Source organism: Coturnix japonica, chromosome 6, assembly GCF_054131305.1.
Source record: "Coturnix japonica strain WE chromosome 6, WE-NBRP24, whole genome shotgun sequence".
Classification (NCBI taxonomy): Eukaryota; Metazoa; Chordata; class Aves; order Galliformes; family Phasianidae; genus Coturnix; species Coturnix japonica.
The window spans coordinates 22,511,135-22,533,190 of record NC_140668.1 but is presented as its reverse complement, the minus strand read 5'-3'; the positions used below and the strand labels follow the sequence as shown (position 1 = coordinate 22,533,190).

The window sequence follows — 22,056 nt, the reverse complement described above, 5'->3', positions numbered from 1 at the left end:
CCCACCCAGCACACTGATTGGCTCTCGTTGCTGACCTCTTGCCCACACGTCCCCCCGCCTCCTCCTTCGGGCACTTTTGAGTGAGTCCCGTCGGCTCTGGCCCCGCCCCTCCGCGCAGTCAGCGGGCCAGCAGTGGCTGTGACAACTGCCACTCAAACCCCAGAAGGAAGAACGGTTGCCTGCTCTGCGCATGCTCAGACCGTCAGGGGGTGCCCGGTTCGCCGGGTTTCTTTTTTATTACCCTCCAATTTCCTGGCTTCTGTGAATCCTTTCTTACTCTTCCCCCCTTTTGTTCAATCTAGTAGGACTTCTACCTGCTAGATTTTCCCATTCCTCCTTAACGACTTCTGAAAGTAGGCTCTGCTTTCTACCTTTTGTCTCAGCTCGTACCTCTTCTTCCACTTTTTATATTCCTTCCCTGTGTGCTGACACAAGGGAACAAGCATATTGAGCACCTTAGCACTAAACACATAAAACCTACCAAGAAGGATTGAGCTGTACTTGCCAAGAAAAGTTGCTTTAGCCATCTGAGATTTCGGAACCAACTATTAAGTTTATCCCATAGTCCAGAGAAAGCTGTTCCCCAGTTGGTGTTTCCCTGCTTACTTCATACAAGACTTTTGTTTCTTGCCAATTTTCCTAAACCTGTCTCAATCCTCTGATCCTTGTTTATATATGTGTTACAGGTTACTTAGATTTACCTGTGCCCGTGACAGGGGGGAGCCGCCCCGTAGGTCCCCCCGGCCATGAAAGGAAGGGAAAAGGGGAATGGGAAAAAAGAACAGCAGCAGCAATATAAGGAGGAAAACTTATTTTACTAAATATGATATCGGAATACAAGATAACACAATATAATACAATATGATTGAGGCTAATAAATCGAACAAAACAGAGAGAGTCCCCGAAAACCGAGAGGCCTACTGTGAACTCTAGGCAACACGGCTGGAACGCTTCCCACTGTTTGAGAGCCTGAGAGAGAGAAAGAACTCCAGCCTGGGAGCGAGATTATATATGTCCTCCTCCTGTGACTTATCTCTGGCCGTGACGTCCTCTGGGATATGTAGTTCTCCTCCGAGAGCTGAGCATTCGAGACGCTGCCATTCCACAGAACCGGAGCATGAACCTTCCAATAATCCATACTGCGCATGATGTTATGATATGGAATATTGACAGCAACACCACCAAACCATGACATTCCACCCCTTATTCTACATTATTACATCATGGTTAATATATATATACATGTGTATATATATACACATTAATATATATATACACATATATAAAACTATGATAACTAAATAGTACAATTAAATGTAATATAACTAAATGTAATTTGCCTCCTTAGATCGTTGCCGCTGTTTTCTTTTCCTAATTAACTTTTTCCTTTCGGCCTAGGGCCCCTCCGGGGCCCACGGCCCCTGTCACGGACGCAGGTGGATTTTTTTTTTTTCCGTTCAAAGCGAGACAGATTTTGGTGGAGAATGCGGGCAAATTGAGTTGCTGTTTTTTCTGTGTTTTCTTCTGTTGCTCTTTTAGCTTTTAACAGAGCTACGAGTTTTTTTCCCTGTTAAGGAGCTATCTTAGGTTTGCGATTCTGCACCTGCGAGCTTGACCTTGAAAGTCCAGGCGGACTGCCAATACTCCGGTATATTTTATAAACACTGCTTGTAGAGAGTGTTTTTTACAGCTAGCTGAGAAGGGTCGTAAACACGGTGCAGTTAATCAAGCAGCCATGCCACCTGCAAGGACAGTGAGATCAACAGGATGCCCTGGGATGGTGAGAAACTAACCATGGTTTTGTGAACTCGGCAAGGGAGTAACTTAAAGGATGATAACAACAAGCTGCAAAGATACTCGGGGATGGTATGTAATTGGGAACCAATGATGAGCTCCACTTTTGCAATATGTATGAGCTAATTATCCGTATTATAAAGGTACACGCAGCCAAGGAATAAACGAGATTAGCTGATCATATGTCAATGACAGGTGTGGTCGTCTGCTTTTCTCCCGCCGTTCTGCAACAACTGCTGAGCTTTGTTTTCTTTTACTTTTTTTCTCTCTATTGAAGAAAAAAAAAAAAAAAAAGAAAAAATGTTTCCTCTAGTAAATTTGTTCTACAAGGGACTGCATGTCATTAGTTCCTCTTTTGTGATGCTCCAAACATATTGGAGTATGTTTAAGCTAGCCACTTTTTCCTATGGAGTTGTAAACATGTATATTGATTTTTAATGACCACTAAAATTTGTGCAGTAAATGCTTTTAAGATGTTCATAACCATGCTCTACCAACTGAGTTATCTGGGCTAATAATTGATTAATGATCGCACAATTTAATGGAATAGCATGTCAAATAGAACCAATTTTAGAGGACAAATGTACTAGAGTATCACTAGGGGCATTAATACTTATTGACCCTTGAGAAACAGCAAGCCATGTTGGTGTTGGATGTGACAGGTAGTGCCAGCAGGGCGTCCCCTGCTTCAAGGTGCACATTTCCTCTCTCACCCATCACAGATTCTCTCCTGCATTCAGGGTCTGAAGGATTTCTTCCAGTTGTACACCACATCCGCATGGCCAGTGCGTGATATAGAGCCCAAGTGGAACACCTGCTTGGAAAACAGAATAAACCATCAAATTTAGTTCTATTAGCGTGCACTTTTGTCTAAAATGATGCATGGTTATATTTTCAGATCCCAATTAATTGGATGTAAAAGAGGTATCCGTTCTATGATACAGGGTCATCTCTTTGCCTGGGATTCCTTTCCAGGTTTTGTCTTTGCAAATTAAGAAAAGCTAACTAATAGGCTAATAACATCATAACCAAACAGTACTAAAACATTAAAAGAGCTATTCCTGTAGATTCTAGCATTGATTAGATCAAATCCTGTTTAATACACATCTGATCTATTACTAAAATAGAAGAAGCACACAACATCCTAGCTAATGCCTTAAACTCTAAATCTTGAGACTGCATTAGTAAAACAGAAAATCACACACTATGTCAAACTATTAGTAATATTATCTATAACATAGCAAGTTACAAAGCAATATCACTAAGTAAGAAACACACAATTACATTTACTATAAAGGCTGGATGCTATTTTCTGCCTTCAGATGAGACCAAACATATCATGCTGGAAATCACATAGGGCCGGTCCTTGTGAAAATACGAGCATATTCACGACCCCAAATTGTCAGTGGTAGGGGACAGTCCCAAAGTCCTGTGGCCATTTTTCAAACATTAACCATAGGCTGTTCCTTTAACACTGGGGAAGCCTCAAAATGACAATCCACATAAGCTGTATCTCTATGAACACGATTCAAAAAATTCAGCACAAACAAAACAAGCAAAACCTTGCATAATATTTCTTGTAGTGTGTCTCCCATATTCCCCCTTTTTTGTTTAATAATAAGAATGGATTTCAATGTTTGATAAATGTGCTCAGTGATAGCTTGTCCAGTGGGAGAATGAGCAATGGCTGTAGTATGTTTAACACACCCTTCTTGGAGGAAAGTTTGAGTGGCCTTAGAGGTATACGCAGGCCCATTATCTGTTTTTGTACTATGTGGAATTCCTATAGCAGCATAAGCAGATAACCAGTATTTACGGGTGTCATGACTGTGTTTACCTGTATGTGCTGTGGCAAATACGTAAGAAGAATGAGTATCTATCGTTACATGTGCATATTTTAGACGGCCAAATTCAGGAACGTGAGTGACATCTGTCTGACACAGTTGAAGAGGTGCTGTGCCACATGGATTTGTCCCAGTTTGAGGCAAAGAGGTATCAGTCAAATTATGTAGCCGGTATTCAGTCACAAACACGGTGTATTGCGTAGGAGAGAGGATCATTCTTAACACAATTTTCCAGTAGTGAGGGGTCATAGAGTAACTGTCACTGTTTGCAACTGTATTGGCAGTAACTATGCTGGTACTAACAAGAATAGCAATTACAAGCAAAATGGTAGAAATACAGAAGGTATAAGGAAAAGGGAACTCACCAGAGCTGAGGCGATCCTCCCTGGCAAGCGATCTCCAAGAGATGCTGCCTCAGTGAGGGTCAGCCCTTAAATGAGGTCTCAGAGGAGGTGGAGTCGAACTGCACCCCTCCAGGGAGCACAGCTACATAACTTTCACCTGTGTTCCCACAGCTGACCCCACACTTGCCTCAGCTGATTAATCAGTGATTCACACTGTGATCTCCCATACACTCCACCCCTTCACAACGTGAACCAATGATTAGGTGAGTTCCCCTTATTACAGAGACCCAATCACGACGTTGATACAATCTCCCGTCGCATTAGATGTTGATATTATTCAAATGATGATGATTGGATGGGTGTTTATGATCTTCCATGGGCCAGTGCTTGATAGATGTTACCGGAGACAAATCATCTTGAAGTGCAGGTCCGCCAGAGTAATTGTCCTAGAGGCTTAGAATCAATCTTAAGGGGAGCAATACAGATGTTTCAAGGGTACTAGGAGGGGAAGATCCGCCCTGCAGGGCAAGATACAGGCCGTATTCTTATCTTGGGTCAATACTTCTGCTTGTACTGGATTATGTCCCGGCCTCCGATACCATACCCTCTGGCCAGATATCTGTGGCTGTATAACTATATCTGGCACCAGAGGAGGAGTCTTGATCTGCCATAGGGACATAATAGGTGTTCCTTTAGCAATAAAGGCCGGAGTATTGACCACGATGTCAGTAGGCCATGTACCTATCACCGAGGGGGTGACTGAACCTCCCACCTCCAATAATCTCCCCCAAGGTGCAAGTAGGCCACACCATTTGGGTCCTACCTGCACCTTCCAAGGCCAATTTATCTTATGGATTCCCGGTTCTAAATTCTCAGGGGCAGGGAGCAGAAGATTATTTTCAGTACCAACCTGCGGTTTTACCTTATTATCGGTGCCTGTAATTTGGATCCTAAGAGGGGAGGCCCATATAGTTTGTAACATTTTCAGGGCACTGGGTCTGCCATCCCGAGGTCTTTCATTCAGGTCCCGCACGGTTTCATATAATCTTTTTGTCCACCCCTGCAGGGACTGAGAGTCTGTCTTCAGGGCAGCCTTAAGGATACCATTATAACGTTCAATAAGGCCTGCCCCTGTTGGGTTATATGGCAGGTGGAATCGCCATTCAGTGTTGTTTTCTTCTGCCCAGTGCTGTATCATCGCTCCAGTGAAGTGAGTCTCTTGGTCACTCTCGATAACTTGAGGTGTCCCGTATGCAGACATCAGTTTAGTAAGTGCCTTAATTGTGTATGCTTGATTTGCCTTTGGTACAGGATAGGCTTGCAGCAGTCCACTTACAGTGTCAACGCAGGTCAGGGCATATCTCGCCCCCTCAGACCGAGGGAGGGGCCCAAGGTATCGACCTGCCATCTCTGAAGAGGACTATATCCTCTAGCAATGTGGGATGTTGTTTCAGGCAACGGTCTCGGTCTCATCTTTGAGCAAGCATCACAATCCTGACATGCTTGAACGATATCAGATAGTTGTACAGGCAGCCCCCATGCTTTAGCGGCTGCCCACATTATCTTCTGTCCAGCATGCCATAGCTTCTGATGTAACCAATGGGCAATATTTTCAGATTGTGAATTCTCAATCCATCGGATTCGGGCCAGTGTGTCAGCTTCATCATTTCCTGGTGACTGCAAGGGTTGATGACCAGAGACATGGTAGACACATACTGTCCTGTGTTTGACCGTATTCCAAATGTCTACCCACATGTCTTTACCCCAAATCGGTCAGGCGTGGATAGTCCATTCCTGGGTAGCCCATTGCGTAATCCACAAAGTGAGCCCCCGGTACACAGCCCAACTATCTGTACAGATGTTCAGGACGCCGTCACCAGGTTCTTTAGTTATAACCATCCACACGGCTCGCAATTCTGCCCATTGGCTGCTTTGACCATCCCCCTCATCAAACCAGATGGTCTCAGTAGAGGGATGGTATGCTATTGCTCGCCACTTGCTCGGGTTGCCTCTGCTGGACCCATCCGTATACCAGGCATCTTCAGGAATAGGATATCTTCCTTCCTGAACGGGACTCTTCTCTGGTGGAGCAACCATCGGTTCTTTTGATGTATCACTGTGATACATCACTGGGCCTAGGATCTTCTGTAGTTCTTCTTTAAGTGGAGATGAAGACAGACTGCTTCTCTGGCTTAGATAGGCGACCCATCGTGCCACCGTTTGTGCTTGGGCCACCCCCGTCTTAGGAAGGTGAGTCAAATCTCTCACCCACCCCTGGATTGGTAATGAAGTCTTAACTATGACCTCTGCTGTTTGCGTTATCGGCTCTACTGCTTGTAATGCCAAATAGGCAGCCAATAACTGTTTCTCAATCATGCTGTATCTTTCTTCTGCTCCGTGCCAAACCTGAGACCAGAATCCAATGGGGGTTCGAACAGAACTCTGGCGTTGCCACAGGCCCCAGCCAAAACCATCTTGAGTAACATGAACATCTAGTTCAGCTGGGAGGGTCGGATCAAATATACCCAACACCTGAGCTTGTTTAACTGCCAGTTTTGCCTGTTGGAAAGCATCCTGTTCTATCTTTCCCCAATTCCATGATTGACCCTTCTTTGTAAGCTTATATAACGGCCTTAATAGCTGAGCTAAATGAGGTACAAAGGAGCGCCAATACCCCAATATACCCAAAAATTCTTGCAATTGTTTTGATGTTGTAGGGACTGGAAACGCTTGGACTTTATCTACTACTGCACTGGGTAGTACTTTGGTTTTCCTGGACCAAATTACTCCCAGGAATTTTACAGATAGCCCCGGACCTTGCACCTTCTGTGGGTTTATAGCCCACCCTCTTTTCTGCAGATAAGCTATCAACAAATCTGCTGCTTGTCTCACCGCCTCTAACGAATCGGATGTTAACAGGAGGTCATCAATATAATGATATAAATTGACATTATTTGGCTTTTCCCACTTAGCCAGATCACGTGCCACTAAATTATGACAAAAAGTGGGCGAATGTACGTACCCTTGGGGTAGGACCTGGAAAGTCCATTGCCTCCCTTCCCATGTAAATGCAAACTGATCTTGCGATTCTTCACTGATTGGAATACTGAAGAATGCATTCGCCAAATCTAAGACACAGTGATATGTTTTGATTTCCCTGCTTAGTGTGTCCATTAGGGAGGCAATATTGGGTACAGCCACATGAACAGGTGGCGTGACCTTATTTAATTCCCTATAGTCTACTGTCATCCTCCATGTTCCATCCGGTTTTCACACTGGCCATATTGGGGAGTTATATGGGCTATGTGCAGGCCTTATAATACCCACTCTTTCTAATTCCTGCACCGTCTTTGTTATTTCATCCTGCCCACCCGGGAGTCTGTACTGTTTCACATTAGTAATCCGGCGTGGCTTCGGCAAACAAATAGGCTCATGTTTTGCATGGCCTCTCAATATTGTCTGGATTGCCCGGATACTAATGCATCTCTGCCGCAACCGGAACTCTCCCACTGTTGTATGGAGAGCCAGACCCCACAGGATATCAATTCCTAATATATACTCTGGAATTGGGGCAATGAATACCTTGTACTCCCGTGGTGGAAGACGCCCGACCCCCAATTTTACCCAGGTTTGGGTGACCGGAATGGTTTGTCCCCCAAAACCTCCAATCATCACTCTATTACCTTTAAATTTAGTTGGGTCTCCATATATTATAGATGTCTCTGCCCCGGTATCAACTAGGGCCATAACCTTCTGTATATTCTTTCGGGACCAGTATATCGTCAGTTCCACATAGAGCCTCCGGTCCCGTCTAGAGGCCCTAGGGGGACTGACATCCCTCGTCACGCCATGAACTGAGCCAGATTCAAGTCTTTTACCTCCGATACCTCTGGTGTCGTAACCCGAGGCACCTGAGGTGGCTTCTTTTTCCTATTTGGAACTATAAAATCTTCTAAATTCCATGTTGTTGTTGGTCGCCGCTCTATAAATCTTATCCCTGGCCTTTTGGGTTTATTCTGAAATTTTTGTTCATCCTTCAGTTGCTTCCACAACTGAAGGAGAACCTGATTGGGCTGCCCATCAATTTTTGAAAACTGAACACCTGCCCGGAGCAGATCATTAAACATTTGTTTCCGGGATACCCTAACAGGTCCTGCCCGAGAGGTTCGCGGGGCCGATCTTCTGGCTCGCACTATTGGAAAAGCCTCGGCATCCTCAATCACCCTGATATTGCGCTTAGTTCGTAAACGCTCAGTTTCTCCGAGGTCTGCCACCAATTGGGCGGCTTGTTGGACTACTGCCTCTGCGGATACTACTGGATTAAGTATGGAAACCAAGGTTCCATACATATGAGAGGGTGCTTGCTGTAAAATTAGGTCCCTCATTCCCGCAGAAAATTTAACCATATCAGGGCTTTTGTATGTGTCTTCGTAGATAGCCTCTCTCATACCTAATTCGCGTATATAATTTTGAAGGTCTTCCATAGAAGACCACATCCCTATGTTTACTGGCATGTCAGTTTTATTTGTCCACACCATGCGGCAAGCAGCCATTATCCATTCTACAATTGAATGGTTTTCTTCAGGGAACTGAGTCCCAGCATACAGTCTCTGCCGAAGGGCAGGATGTATTGTTATTGTGGCCAACTTAGATACTTCGGGGCCACTAACCAATACACTATCTGCCCCTGAATCCCATAACCGTAATAACCAAGCCGGAACACTTTCCCTTGGCCTTTGCCTAAATCGTTGCACTAGGTCCATGAGTTCAGTAGGCGTATATGGACGGGCTGTTACATGTAAATAAGATTCGGCAGGGGACCATTGATCAAGAGGCACCCCTGCTGGTCGATCTTGAATTTTCTTTGTTTTTTGAGTTATTACTGGACGGACTTCTAGTGAGTCCGTCTCAGATGGTTCCTCTAGATCAGATTTAGTGATCTTATTTTGATTCATTTCTTCAGGATCCTGATCGTCATTAAATGAAATGTATCTAATTTGAGGGTTGGAGGAAGAAAATGATGGTTTTTTTCCCGTCAATAGATTGATCACACCCTCCAATTTTTCAATACGGGCCTTTAACAATTCATTTTCATGTGCAATGTTGTTTGATTTTATCTCTGCCCGATTTAAGGCATTTAGTAATGGCCAGGCTGCCATAGATGCAGCCATTCGCTTTTCTTTTGTAATTAAGATATCTTTTTGTAGTCCTAGAAAGTAATCAGTTAGACAATAGGCGTCCATGTTATTTGGTACTCTTAAAGGGCCCCATTGTTCAATAATTGTTGCTAATTGGTAATATGGGGACGCCTCAAAACCTGGAATTTGTCCAGGGAGGCATGTCCCTAAGGGGGTGGTCTTCTCCCCCTTGTACCAATTAAAGATTTTCCACACAAAGGACATTTTTTTTTTCCTTATATTTCTAGATGCCAAGTCAGTGGCTCCTGCCTGGCTCGCCAAATGTATTGGCAGTAACTATACCAGTACTAACAAGAATGGCAATTACAAGGAAAATGATGGAAATACAGAAGGTATAAGGAAAAGGGAACTCACCAGAGCTGAGGCGATCCTCCCTGGCAAGCAATCTCCAAGAGATGCTGCCTCAGTGAGGGTCAGCCCTTAAATGAGGTCTCAGAGGAGGTGGAGTCGAACTGCACCCCTCCAGGGAGCACAGCTACATAACTTTCACCTGTGCTCCCACAGCTGACCCCACACTTGCCTCAGCTGATTAATCAGTGGTTCACACTGTGATCTCCCATACAGCAACCAAAAGATTGTATGTAAAGGCTGACTGAATTCTGTATGTTCTCACTGACTCCCTTAGCTCCTTCACTGCCTCATAAGGCAGGGATTCCCAACGGGGGACCTGATTAGGAAAGGTCTGCAACGTGTCAGCATCACCCCTTAATATTGTTTCTTCTCTGCATTGCTCTAAGACATCACAGTACGCTGTAGGGAAATTTGTCGTTCCTGCTCCCTTCAAAGTATCATCAGGAGGAAATGCGTCCGATTCTCTTTCTGGATCTACAGGACCGGGGTCACAACGATCCCCTGGTTTCGGTCCATCCGGGTCTTTAACCACGTTACACACGGGCTGCACAGACGCAGCCGCGCACGACGACGGGGGGGCGGCACGGCGAGGCGCAGAGAACGACGTGGGCGAAGCAGAGGGCGGGGGCGCGACGAGCGACGTAGGCGGACTGAAGGGCGGGGGGGGGCGTAGAGACCGACAACGCGGCGAGCGACGTGGGGGGGCGGCAGGCGGCCGCTGGCTGGGAACGGCTGGTTGTGTCGGAGCGCGGCCGCTGTTCTTTCTCGCGCTGGGCTGGAGGTTTCCCGACCGGCGACGGCAGGTGACGGTGTTGTGGTTGTCCGAGCGGCAGTTCTGGCACCACACACCGACAGCTTGGCAATGCCGTCGCAAATGTCCCTTAGCGCCGCACCGGAAACATTTAACAGAGGTGCTTGGGCCTGCACTGGTTACCGCAGACGCTTGTAAGGGTGCAAGAGCTGCTAACACTTGATTCTGAGAAGCCTCAGCCTGTGCCTTTAATCCTGCCCCTATCTCTTTAATAGCCTCAACTATGAAAGCCTGAGCCCCTGTGGGCACACTCGATAATCTGTCTAACGCCTCCTCTATTGTCCAGTTACTCCTCAAAGTACTTAGAATGCCACGAGCTGTAGCATTACAATTCTGAAGTGCACAATGTTTTAGCATTATTTCCCTCATGTACTCTGGTACTCCAGCCTTCTCTATGGCTCCGGCTACCTTATCTAGAAACGCTCCAAAATCCTCATTCCGCCCCTGCTGGATTCCCATATTAAGACGGCAGCCCACCTGGTGCCTTGATCTTATCCATAGCCTGCCTGGCCAGATACATTGACTCCCTACATTTAGCTGGTCCTAATAAAGCCTGGGCCTCCGTCCGGATGAAAGGACCCACCCCTAAAAGTTCTTCAACGGTGACATTATACAAGGGAGCTCCGGGCTGCCTAACTATCACAACTCTCTGTTGGCACATCTCTTCCCAATAAGCATTAAATAGCAGTTGTTGGTGCTGCAAAAAAATCAACCTAGCTATAGCCCGACAATCAGATGGCAACAAAACCTGAGTACTCCAGATATATATAATCCAGTATCTGTCTCGCTGGCTCACTTTTTACTCCAAACTGACTGACCGTAGACCGCAATTGTGACAACAACCTCCAATCTAAAGCACTGATAGCAGCCTGTGTCCCGCCTGCAGGATCAGGCGAATACCGCCCCGGCAGCACCATCTGTGGCACCGCTTCCAACCCCTCACCGTCTCCCGCCTCTAAACAAGCCCGCGCCAGCGCAGCCCAAGCCCCCCCCCGCTCCCGCGCGACGGCCTCCGCCAGGTCACTCTGTGCCCCAGGGAGCGGCTCATTGCAAAGGGGGGTCGAGGGGGCCGGCTGTAGCGCCATGGTCGATGCAGGCGGCTCGTCTGATACAGACGTGCAGGGAGACGGAGACGGGGCACTCGGCTCCGCAGCCACCGGCAACGCAGGCTCGGCGGCCGGCGGCAACTTCATGGTGGACACTGCAGGGGGCACCGGGCAATCTGACCATTCATTATAATTCTTATTCCTCCCCGGGCACAGCTGCAGCTCTTCTCGCCTCATTATTGCTACCATTACTATTAATAATAATAACATTTTTAGTGACAGGTGAGGGCGGGGGGCTGCATTGGGCCCTATGGGAGCCCTCCCCATCCTGGCACACTCCCCCAGGCTGATCCAGCACTTCCATGTGGGTGATTGCAGCAAATCATTATAAACCACACGCCACCACTTCCCGCATTTTTTAGCCATTTTCTCCCCATCCATCATTCCCATACAAAATTACATCTCCAAATTTACACCATTCAGCAAGATCCTGCACTAAATGAGGATTCTGAAATAACCCTTTAGCATACCCATACGCTAATAACTTGGGGAGTTCCTTTTGCAAGTCTATAGCTTTAAATTGCCTCTGCCTAAGAAAAGCGGTAAATAAATTATATGCTGCTTGCCTATCCATGTTTTCGTCGACGTCGTTGCAGACCTCCAGGCTTCACCAGCACGTATCGGTCGAGCCCACCTGTCGTGGTCACTCGAAACGCGGAGCACTGAGTTCAGCTCTTTTCGTCGTCCGTCAAGCTGCAGGACCCGAACCCAGCGCAGTTCTACGCTCGTGGCAGCCATTTTATTTCCCTTGGCAAGTATCACGTCGAGGGTCACCATTTGTTGGAAGTAACCGCGGGAGACAAGTCTCATAATATCATGGTCAACAGGTCTCGTTTATTAGGTGTAACAGCATCTTATTTATACAGTTATTAATAAGCTCATGCATATTGCAAAATTAAAGCTCAGGATTGGTGGGTTACATATTCCTTCATCTGACCGTTGTGGTTAGCCTTATAGTTACTTTTTCTTCACAGCTATGTCCATATATTGCTACACATCTTGTTTTCCCTTGGGCTGTCCTTGCCTCTAGCTACATATTCTGTCTTTAGCTACATATCCTGTCTTTCACATCCTGATTTCTCCTCAGCTGCTGCCTCCAGTCACGTACATTCTCTTACAATTTAACTAATGGAGTTTCATCATGTCCTTTCTCACGAAGCCATTCTGCATAAACACTCTCCACAACATAGGGAGACAATGGGACACATAGGGACCCCATGGATTACAGTGGGGGACAGTGAGACACATAGAGACACATAGGGACCCCGCTGAGACCCATAAGAGACCCCATACAGGCACATAGGGACCACATTGAAACCATTAGATACCCATAGGAAGACATTTGGGCCCAGAGATATCCATAAGAGACCCCATAGAGACCCCATAGAGGCACATAGCAACCCATAGGGGGGACATTGGGACACATAGGGGGACATTGGGACACATAGGGACCCCATGGATTACAGTGGGGGACAGTGAGACCCATAGAGACACATAGGGACCCCACTGAGACCCATAAGAGACCCCATAGAGGCACATAGGGACCACACTGAAACCCATAGATACCCATAGGAAGACATTTGGGCCCAGAGATACCCATAAGAGACCCCATAGAGACCCCATAGAGGCACATAGCAACCCATAGGGGGGACACTGGGACACACAGGGACACATAGTGACCCATAGGGAGACACTGGGACCCATAGGGGGACATAGAGATACATACGGGGACATTGAAACACTTTGGGACCCCATAGAGAGACATAGAGACACATAGGGACCAACTGGGAGGCATAATAACACCATAGAGACCTATAGGGACAGCTAGAGACCCATAGGGAAACATTGGGACCCATAGGGGCTGTATGGGAGATTGGTAATCACAGCCTGAACCTCTGATTAATCAGCTGAGGCAAGTGTGGGGTCAGCTGCGGGAGCACAGGTGAGAGTAATGGAGCTGTGCTCCCGGGAGGGCTGGAGCTCGACTCCACCTCCTCTGAGACCTCATTTAAGGGCTGACCCTCACTCGAGCCGCTTTCCATTATCTTTCCGAGCTCCCTGTTACCGGGTGAGGTCCCAGAAGACTGGAGGCTTGCCAACGTGACTCCCATTTCCAAGCAAGGTTGTCAGGAGGATCCGGGCAACTCCAGGCCTGTTAGCCTGACCTCGGTGCCAGGGAAGGGAATGGAACGAATTGTCTTGAGGGAGATGACGGATGCGGCAGGTGTGGGATGAGCAGGAGATCAGACCTAGCCAGCATGGGTTCGTGAAGGGCAGCTCCTGCTTGACCAATCTGATCTCCTTCTACGATCCTGTGACCCATCTGATGGATGAAGGAAAGAAAGAAAGGCTGTTGATGTGCTCTACTTGGACTTCAGCAAAGCCTTCACAACTGTCTCCCATGCTATTCTCCTACAAAAGCTGGCAGCCCTTTTCCAACCTTGAGAATTCTGTGATTCTGTGAGGCAGCATCTCTTGGACATCGCTCTGCAGTGAAGACCGCCCCAGCTTCCTCAGCGAAGGCATCACCACTGGTGAGTTTCTCTCTCGCTTAGAACCTCTGTACATTTGTTACCATCTTTGTTACCATCTGTATAGTTACCACCTAGACAGGGGGACATAGAGAGACACTGGGACCCATAGGGACACATAGAGATCCAGAGGAAGACATTGGGACCCATAGAGAGACACTGGGACCCATAGGGACACATAGAGAGACACTGGGACCCATACGGACACATAGAGACCCATAGACAGTCATTGGGAGCCATAAGGATAAACTGATACCCATAGAGACCCCATTGAGACCCATAGTGCCTCAAAGAAACCCATAGCGACCCCATAGTCACCCATAGCGCCCCATAGGAACACAAAGATACCCCATAGAGCCCCATAGACACCCCATAGTGACCCATAGGGGCCCAAAGAGACCCCATAGCACCCCATAGCTACTCCATAGTGCCCCATAGCAGCCCATGGAGCCTCATAGACACTCCATTGTGCCCCACAGCACCCCATTGCACCCCATAGGGACCCATAGACATAGCATACTGCTCCATAGAGCCCCACAGACACCCCATAGTTCCCCACAGCACCCCATAGCAGCCCACAGTGCCCCATAGACACCACATAAGGCCCTACAGCCACACCATAGAGCCCAATTGAACCACATGGACACCCCATATCGCCCCATAGTGCCTGTAGACACCCCATAGAGCCCTATAGAGACCCACTGAACCCCATACAGACCCCATGCAGACCCCATAGAGCCCGACAGACAACTCATAGATACCCATAGAGAACCCATAGCCACCCACATAACACCATAAAGCTTAATATGCACCACATAGCACACCATAGACTCCCCATAGAGACCCCATTCTTCCGCATAGAGCCCCATAGCACCCCATAGTCACCCATAGCGCCGCATAGGAACACAAGGATACCTCAAAGCACCACATATCCACCCTAGAGCACCCCATTGCCACCCCATAGATCCCCATAGACACCACATAGTGACCAATAGCTCCCCATAGGGGCACAAAGAGACCCCAAATCATCCCATAGCTATTCCACTGTGCCCCATAGCAGCCCAAGGAGCCTCATAGACACTCCCTTGTGCCCCACAGCACCCCATTGCACCCCATAGGTTTCCACAGACACCCTGTACTGCTCCATAGATCCTCACAGCACACCATAGTGCCTCACAGCACCACATTGCACACCATAGTGCCATATAGACACCACATAAGGACCTACAGCCGCCCCATAGAGACCCCATAGAACGTCATAGAGCCCCATAGACACCCCATAGTGCCCATAGACATCCCATAGAGCCCCATAGGCACCCTACAGTGCCCCATAGCCAGTCCACAACAACCCATACTACACCATAGAGCACCATAGACACCCATAGCATCCCATAGAAACCCATAGGGACCCATAAAGACCCATAGCACCTCATAGACACCCCATAGAGACCCCAAAGACGCACATAGACACACATTAGGAGACATTGGGGCACATAGGGGGACACTGGGACCCATAGAGACCCAGAGACAGACATATGGACCCAATAGAGACCACATAGGGGAACACTGGGACCCATAGTAATTCCATAGAGACCCATTGAAACCTCATAGAGACACACTGAGTACCATAGAGACACATAGAAAGACACTGGGACCCATATGGGGACAAAGGGAGACATCATAGAGACTCATAGGGACCCATTGGGACCAATAGGGACCCAAAGAGAGACATAGAGACCCCATAGAAATCCATGGAGACCCCATAGAGGCACAAAGTGACACATAGAGGGACACCAAGACCCATAGAAACCAGATAGAGACTCCATATAGACACATAGGAACACATAGAGACCCACTGGGACAGTGAGACCACATATAGACTCATAGGGACACATTAGGAGCCATTAAGACCCATAGGGACACATAGGACGACTTTGAAACTTATAGATACCCAAAGGAAGACATTTGGGCCCAGACATAACCATAAGAGACCCCACAGAGACCCCATAAGGGCACATAGCAACCCATAGGGGGGACATTGGGACACATAGGAACACATAGTGACCCATAGGGAGACACTGGGACCCATAGGGGGACATTGGGACACATAGGGACCCATGGATTACCGTGGGGGACAGTGAGACCCATAGAGATACATAGGAACGCCGCTGAGACCCATAAGAGACCCCATAGAGGCACATAGGGACCACACTGAAACCCATAGATCCCCATTGGAAGACATTTGGTTTCAGAGATACCCATAAGAGACCGCATAGAGACCCCATATAGGCACATAGCAACCCATAGGGGGGACATCGGGACACATAGGGACACATAGAGAGACACTGGGACCCATAGGGACACACAGAGACCCATAGACAGTCATTGGGAGCCGTAAGGATAAATTGAGACCCATAGAGACCCCATTGAGACCCATAGTGCCTCAAAGAAACCCATAGCAACCCCATAGTCACCCATAGCGCCCCGTAGGAACACAAAGATACCCCATAGAGCCCCATAGACACCCCACAGTGACCCATATGGGCCCAAAGAGACCCCATAGCACCCCATAGCTACTCCATAGTGCCCCATAGCAGCCCATGGAGCCTCATAGACACTCCATTGTGCCCCACAGCACCCCATTGCACCCCATAGGGACCCATAGACACAGCATACTGCTTCATAGAGCCCCATAGACACCACATAAGGCCCTACAGCCACACCATAGAGCCCAATTGAACCACATGGACACCCCATATCGCCCCATAGTGCCTGTAGACACCCCATAGAGCCCTATAGAGACCCACTGAACCCCATACAGACCCCATGCAGACCCCATAGAGCCCGACAGACAACTCATAGATACCCATAGAGAACCCATAGCCACCCACAGAACACCATAGAGCCCAATAGGCACCACATAGCACACCATAGACTCCCCATAGTGCCCCATAGAGACCCCATTCTTCCGCATAGAGCCCCATAGCACCTCATAGTCACCCATAGCGCCGCATAGGAACACAAGGATACCTCAAAGCACCACATATCCACCCTACAGCACCCCATTGCCACCCCATAGAGCCCCATAGACACCACATAGTGACCCATAGTGACCCATAGGGGCACAAAGAGACCCCAAATCATCCCATAGCTACTCCACATCCCCATAGCAGCCCATGGAGCCTCAGACACTCCCTTGTGCCCCACAGCACCCCATTGCACCCCATAGGGTTCCACAGACACCCTGTACTGCTCCATAGAGCCCCATAGCACCCCATAGTGCCTCACAGCACCCCATAGCACAACATAGTGCCACATAGACACCACATAAGGACATATAGCCGCGCCATAGAACCCCATAGACATCCCATAGAGCCCCGTAGGCAACCCATTGTGCCCCATAGAGCTCCCATAGCCACCCATAGAAACTCATTTTGCCACATAGACACACCATAGCGTTCCATAGACACCCCACAGAAACCTCAGAACGCCCGATAGAACCCCATAGAGCTCCATAGGCACCCCATAGAGCCCCATAGAGAACCCATAGCCACCCACAGAACACCATAGAGCCCAATAGGCACCCAATAGCCACCCCATAGTGCCCCACAGACATCACATAGAGCCCCATAGTGCCCCACATCGACACACAGTGCCCCACTGAACCCCGTACAGACCTCATAGAGCCCCATAGACAGCCCATTCTGCTCCATAGAGCCCCATAGGCACCCTACAGTGCCCCATAGCCAGTCCACAGCACCCAATACTACCCCATAGAGCACCATAGACACCCATAGCAACCCATAGGGACCCATAAAGACACATAGCACCCCATAGACACTCCATAGAGACCCCATAGATGCACATAGACACCCATAGGGAGACATTGGGACACAGAGGGGGACACTGGGACCCATAGAGACCCAGAGACAGACATATGGACCACATAGAGACCAATAGAGACCCCATAGGGGAACACTGGGACCCATAGAAATTCCATAGATACCCATTGAAACATCATAGGGACACAGTGAGTACCATAGAGACCCATAGAAAGACACTGGGACCCATATGGGGACAAAGGGAGACATCATAGAGACTCATAGGGACCCATTGGGACCAATAGGAACCCATAGAGAGACATAGAGACCTCATAGAAACCCATGGAGACCGCATAGGGGAACATAGTGACACATAGAGAGACACTGGGACCCATAGAAACCACATAGATACTTTATATAGACACATAGGAACACGTAGAGACCCATTGGGATCTATAGAGACCCCATATAGACACATAGGGACACATTAGGAGTCATTAAGACCCATAGGGACACATAGAACCACTTTGAAACACATAGAGACCAATAGGAAGACATTTGGGCCCAGAGATACCCATAAGAGACCCCATAAAGACCCCATAGAGGCACATAGCAAACCATAGGGGGGACTTTGGGAAACATAGGAACACATAGTGAACTGTGGGAATACAAGAAAAGCTGTTCAGAGCAGCAGCTGTGGAGCAAGATAAACAGCATGGGAACCAAGGACACCTCTGCAAGGAGAAGAAGAGTCTCACAGCTCTGATTGGATACATGCCTGCATGGACAGTTGAAAAGTGTTTTGTAGAATGCTTTGTTGACATGTAAGGTGTTTGGGAAAGTTGTAAGGGCGGATGGGAAAGTTAGAAAATAACAACTTGTGAAGGTATATAAGGGATGTGAGAACTTGTAATAAACGATTTGGATCGTTCACATCTGAGTCCGTGCCGAGTCGCTGCAAATGGCGCCCAACGTGGGGCAAATCAACCCGCGGCTGAGCGAGCCCGGTCCGGCAGCGTCGCCCGACTGAACTTCGGAGAGACTGTTTGCGCGCACCCGCCCCGTTCTGCAGGACAGAAGGTGAGCAGTAGGAACTATGGGGAGCAGTAGGAACTATGGGGAGCTCGCTAACGAGGGAGCAACGAGTACATCTCGAAGTATTGCGTTCAGTGTTACTGTATCAGGATGAGACTGTGTCTACTTCAGCATTAGCTACTCTTCTTAAATGGATAAGCAAAAATGTCCCTGAATTTCCAAAAACTGAGTTCTCTCTCGATGGAGAACTTTGGGACAAAATCGGCTCAAAACTCTACGAGGCTTCTCTCGCTAAAGACAGAAAGGCTGCTAAGCTGTTGCCCGTTTGGAGCCGGATAATGGAAGGGATTAAGCAATCACGACGGGAAAGAATTTATTCCGACCATTCCCTGCCGCCCTCCGTCCCAACCCCGCCGCTGCCTCTCGCTGCGGGAAGCGGCCCGTGCCCGGATCTCACTGGCGGCTCCGACCCCTCCCCGATTCGGGGAGACGAGGGGCCGCGGCCGCCCCCCTTCGCGCTCCCGCCGTTCGCTCCTCCCCCGACGTTCGCCGCGTTGCCGCCCTCTACGGCGCCCTCGCCCTTCGCTCCGCCTACGACGCTCGTCGCGCCGCTTCTGCCCTCCTCCCCCCCCACGTCATGCGCTGCTGCGTCTGTGCAGCCGGCGTGTAACGTGGTTAAAGACACGGACGGATCGAAACCAGGGGATCGTTGTGACCCCGGTCCAGAAGATCCAGAAAGAGAATCGGACGCATTTCCTCCTGATGATACTTTGAAGGATGCAGGAATGACAAATTTCCCTACAGCGTACTGTGATGTCTTAGAGCAATGCAGAGAAGAAACAATATTAAGGGGTGATGCTGACACGTTGCAGACCTTTCCTAATCAGGTCCCCCGTTGGGAATCCCTGCCTTATGAGGCAGTGAAGGAGCTAAGGGAGTCAGTGAGAACATTCGGAGTTCAGTCAGCCTTTACATACAATCTTTTGGTTGCAAACAGTGACAGTTACGCTATGACCCCTCACGATTGGAAAACTGTTAAGAATGATCCTCTCTCCTATGCAATACACCGTGTTTATGACTGAATATCAGCTACATAATTTGACTGATAGCTCTGCCTCAGACTCGGACACATCCATGTGGCACAGCACCTCTTCAACTGTGTCAGACAGATGTCACTCACGTTCCTGAATTTGGCCGTCTAAAATATGCACATGTAACAATAGATACTCATTCTTCTTACGTATTTTCCACAGCACATACAGGTGAATGCAGTCTCAAGATTTAGAGTTTAAGGCATTAGCTAGGATGTTGTGTGCTTCTTCTATTTTAGTAATAGATCAGATGTGTATTAAACAGGATTTGATCTAATCAATGCTAGAATCTACAGGAATAGCTCTTTTAATGTTTTAGTACTGTTTGGTTATGATGTTATTAGCCTATTAGTTAGCTTTTCTTAATTTGCAAAGACAAAACCTGGAAAGGAATCCCAGGCAAAGAGATGACCCTGTATCATAGAACGGATACCTCTTTTACATCCAATTAATTGGGATCTGAAAATATAACCATGCATCATTTTAGACAAAAGTGCACGCTAATAGAACTAAATTTGATGGTTTATTCTGTTTTCCAAGCAGGTGTTCCACTTGGGCTCTATATCACGCACTGGCCATGCGGATGTGGTGTACAACTGGAAGAAATCCTTCAGACCCTGAATGCAGGAGAGAATCTGTGATGGGTGAGAGAGGAAATGTGCACCTTGAAGCAGGGGACGCCCTGCTGGCACTACCTGTCACATCCAACACCAACATGGCTTGCTGTTTCTCAAGGGTCAATAAGTATTAATGCCCCTAGTGATACTCTAGTACATTTGTCCTCTAAAATTGGTTCTATTTGACATGCTATTCCATTAAATTGTGCGATCATTAATCAATTATTAGCCCAGATAACTCAGTTGGTAGAGCATGGTTATGAACATCTTAAAAGCATTTACTGCACAAATTTTAGTGGTCATTAAAAATCAATATATCAGAGTATATAAAAATTGAAGCCTTTTCCTGATCAGTTACGGATTAACACAATGGGACCCTCATGGATTTATTTTCAGGTTGCAGAAACTTAGGTTGCAGTACAAACATGTTTGTTCTTTTTAGTGGGTTTAACAGTAATGTTGTTATGTTGTATTTGACTTGTCTCTTTTTTCACTTTTAGAGTATTGTCAATCGAGGCCTTGATTGAGTTATAATAATTATGTTATTAATATAAATAGCGTTATTATTTTATAGTATGGTAGTAGCTTGTCAATAAACAAAAAAGGGGGAATTGTGGGAATACAAGAAAAGCTGTTCAGAGCAGCAGCTGTGGAGCAAGATAAACAGCATGGGAACCAAGGACACCTCTGCAAGGAGAAGAAGAGTCTCACAGCTCTGATTGGATACATGCCTGCATGGACAGTTGCAAAGTGTTTTGTAGAATGCTTTGTTGACATGTAAGGTGTTTGGGAAAGTTGTAAGGGCGGATGGGAAAGTTAGAAAATAACAACGTGCGAAGGTATATAAGGGATGTGAGAACTTGTAATAAACGATTTGGATCGTTCACATCTGAGTCCGTGCCGAGTCGCTGCAGTGAACCATGGGGAGACACTGGGACACATAGGGACCCCATGCATTACAGTGGGGGCAGTGAGTCCCATAGAAACACATAGGGACCCCGCTGAGATCCATAAGAGACCCCATAGAGGCACATAGGGACCACATTGAAAGCCATAAATTCCAACAAGAAGACATTTGGGCATATAGATACCCATAAGAGACCCCATAGAGACCCCAAAGATGCACATAGCAATCCTTACAGGGGACATTGGGACACATGGGGAGTCATACTGACCCATAGGGAGACACTGGTACCCATAGGGGGACAATTGATCACATAGGGACCCCATGGTTTACAGTGGGGGACAGAGAGACCCATAGAGACACATAGGGACCCCGATGAGACCCATAAGTGACCCCATAGAGAAACATAGGGACCACACTGAATCCGATAGATACCCATAGGAAGACATTTGGGCCCAGAGATACCCATAAGAGACCCCATAGAGACCCCTTGGAGGAACATAGCAACCCACAGGGGGGACACTGGGACACATAATGACACATAGTGACCCATAGGGAGACACTGGGACAGATAGGGGACAATGGGACACATAGGGACCCCATGGATTA

The 22,056-nt window shown here is 47.7% G+C and overlaps 3 protein-coding genes across 3 annotated transcripts; 2 read left to right on the top strand and 1 right to left on the bottom strand.

The window, feature by feature from the left end:
* Window positions 1-796: 796 nt before the first annotated feature.
* LOC146760514 (uncharacterized) lies at window positions 797-5,390 on the bottom strand. Its single transcript, XM_085550880.1, has 2 exons — window positions 2,508-5,390; window positions 797-2,062 (listed from the first exon to the last, which is right to left on the bottom strand). The coding sequence occupies exon 1, from the start codon at window positions 5,388-5,390 to the stop codon at window positions 4,449-4,451; it is 942 nt and encodes a 313-aa protein (XP_085407006.1). The 3' UTR covers window positions 797-2,062; window positions 2,508-4,448.
* Window positions 5,391-8,762: 3,372 nt separating this feature from the next.
* On the top strand, window positions 8,763-18,733 carry LOC146760513 (uncharacterized). Its single transcript, XM_085550601.1, has 4 exons — window positions 8,763-8,794; window positions 9,454-9,512; window positions 9,967-10,476; window positions 12,045-18,733. The coding sequence occupies exons 1-4, from the start codon at window positions 8,763-8,765 to the stop codon at window positions 12,236-12,238; spliced, it is 795 nt and encodes a 264-aa protein (XP_085406727.1). The 3' UTR covers window positions 12,239-18,733.
* Window positions 17,473-21,436, top strand: LOC146760512 (uncharacterized). Its single transcript, XM_085550879.1, has 2 exons — window positions 17,473-20,097; window positions 20,470-21,436. Exon 1 carries the CDS (start codon window positions 18,916-18,918, stop codon window positions 19,915-19,917), a length of 1,002 nt encoding a protein of 333 aa, XP_085407005.1. The 5' UTR covers window positions 17,473-18,915; the 3' UTR covers window positions 19,918-20,097; window positions 20,470-21,436.
* The last annotated feature ends 620 nt before the right edge of the window (window positions 21,437-22,056 follow it).

Bases quoted from the DNA above. Each gene is read 5' to 3' on its own strand.
- LOC146760514 (XM_085550880.1), bottom strand. From the start codon at position 5,390: ATGGCAGGTCGATACCTTGGGCCCCTCCCTCGGTCTGAGGGGGCGAGA.
- LOC146760513 (XM_085550601.1), top strand. From the start codon at position 8,763: ATGGACGGGCTGTTACATGTAAATAAGATTCG. The intron at 8,795-9,453 runs GCAGGGGACCAT...ATGTATTGGCAG, and splicing joins TTACATGTAAATAAGATTCG to TAACTATACCAGTACTAACA. The intron at 9,513-9,966 runs GTATAAGGAAAA...CTCCCTTCAAAG, and splicing joins AAATGATGGAAATACAGAAG to TATCATCAGGAGGAAATGCG.
- LOC146760512 (XM_085550879.1), top strand. From the start codon at position 18,916: ATGGGGAGCTCGCTAACGAGGGAGCAACGAGTACATCTCGAAGTATTG.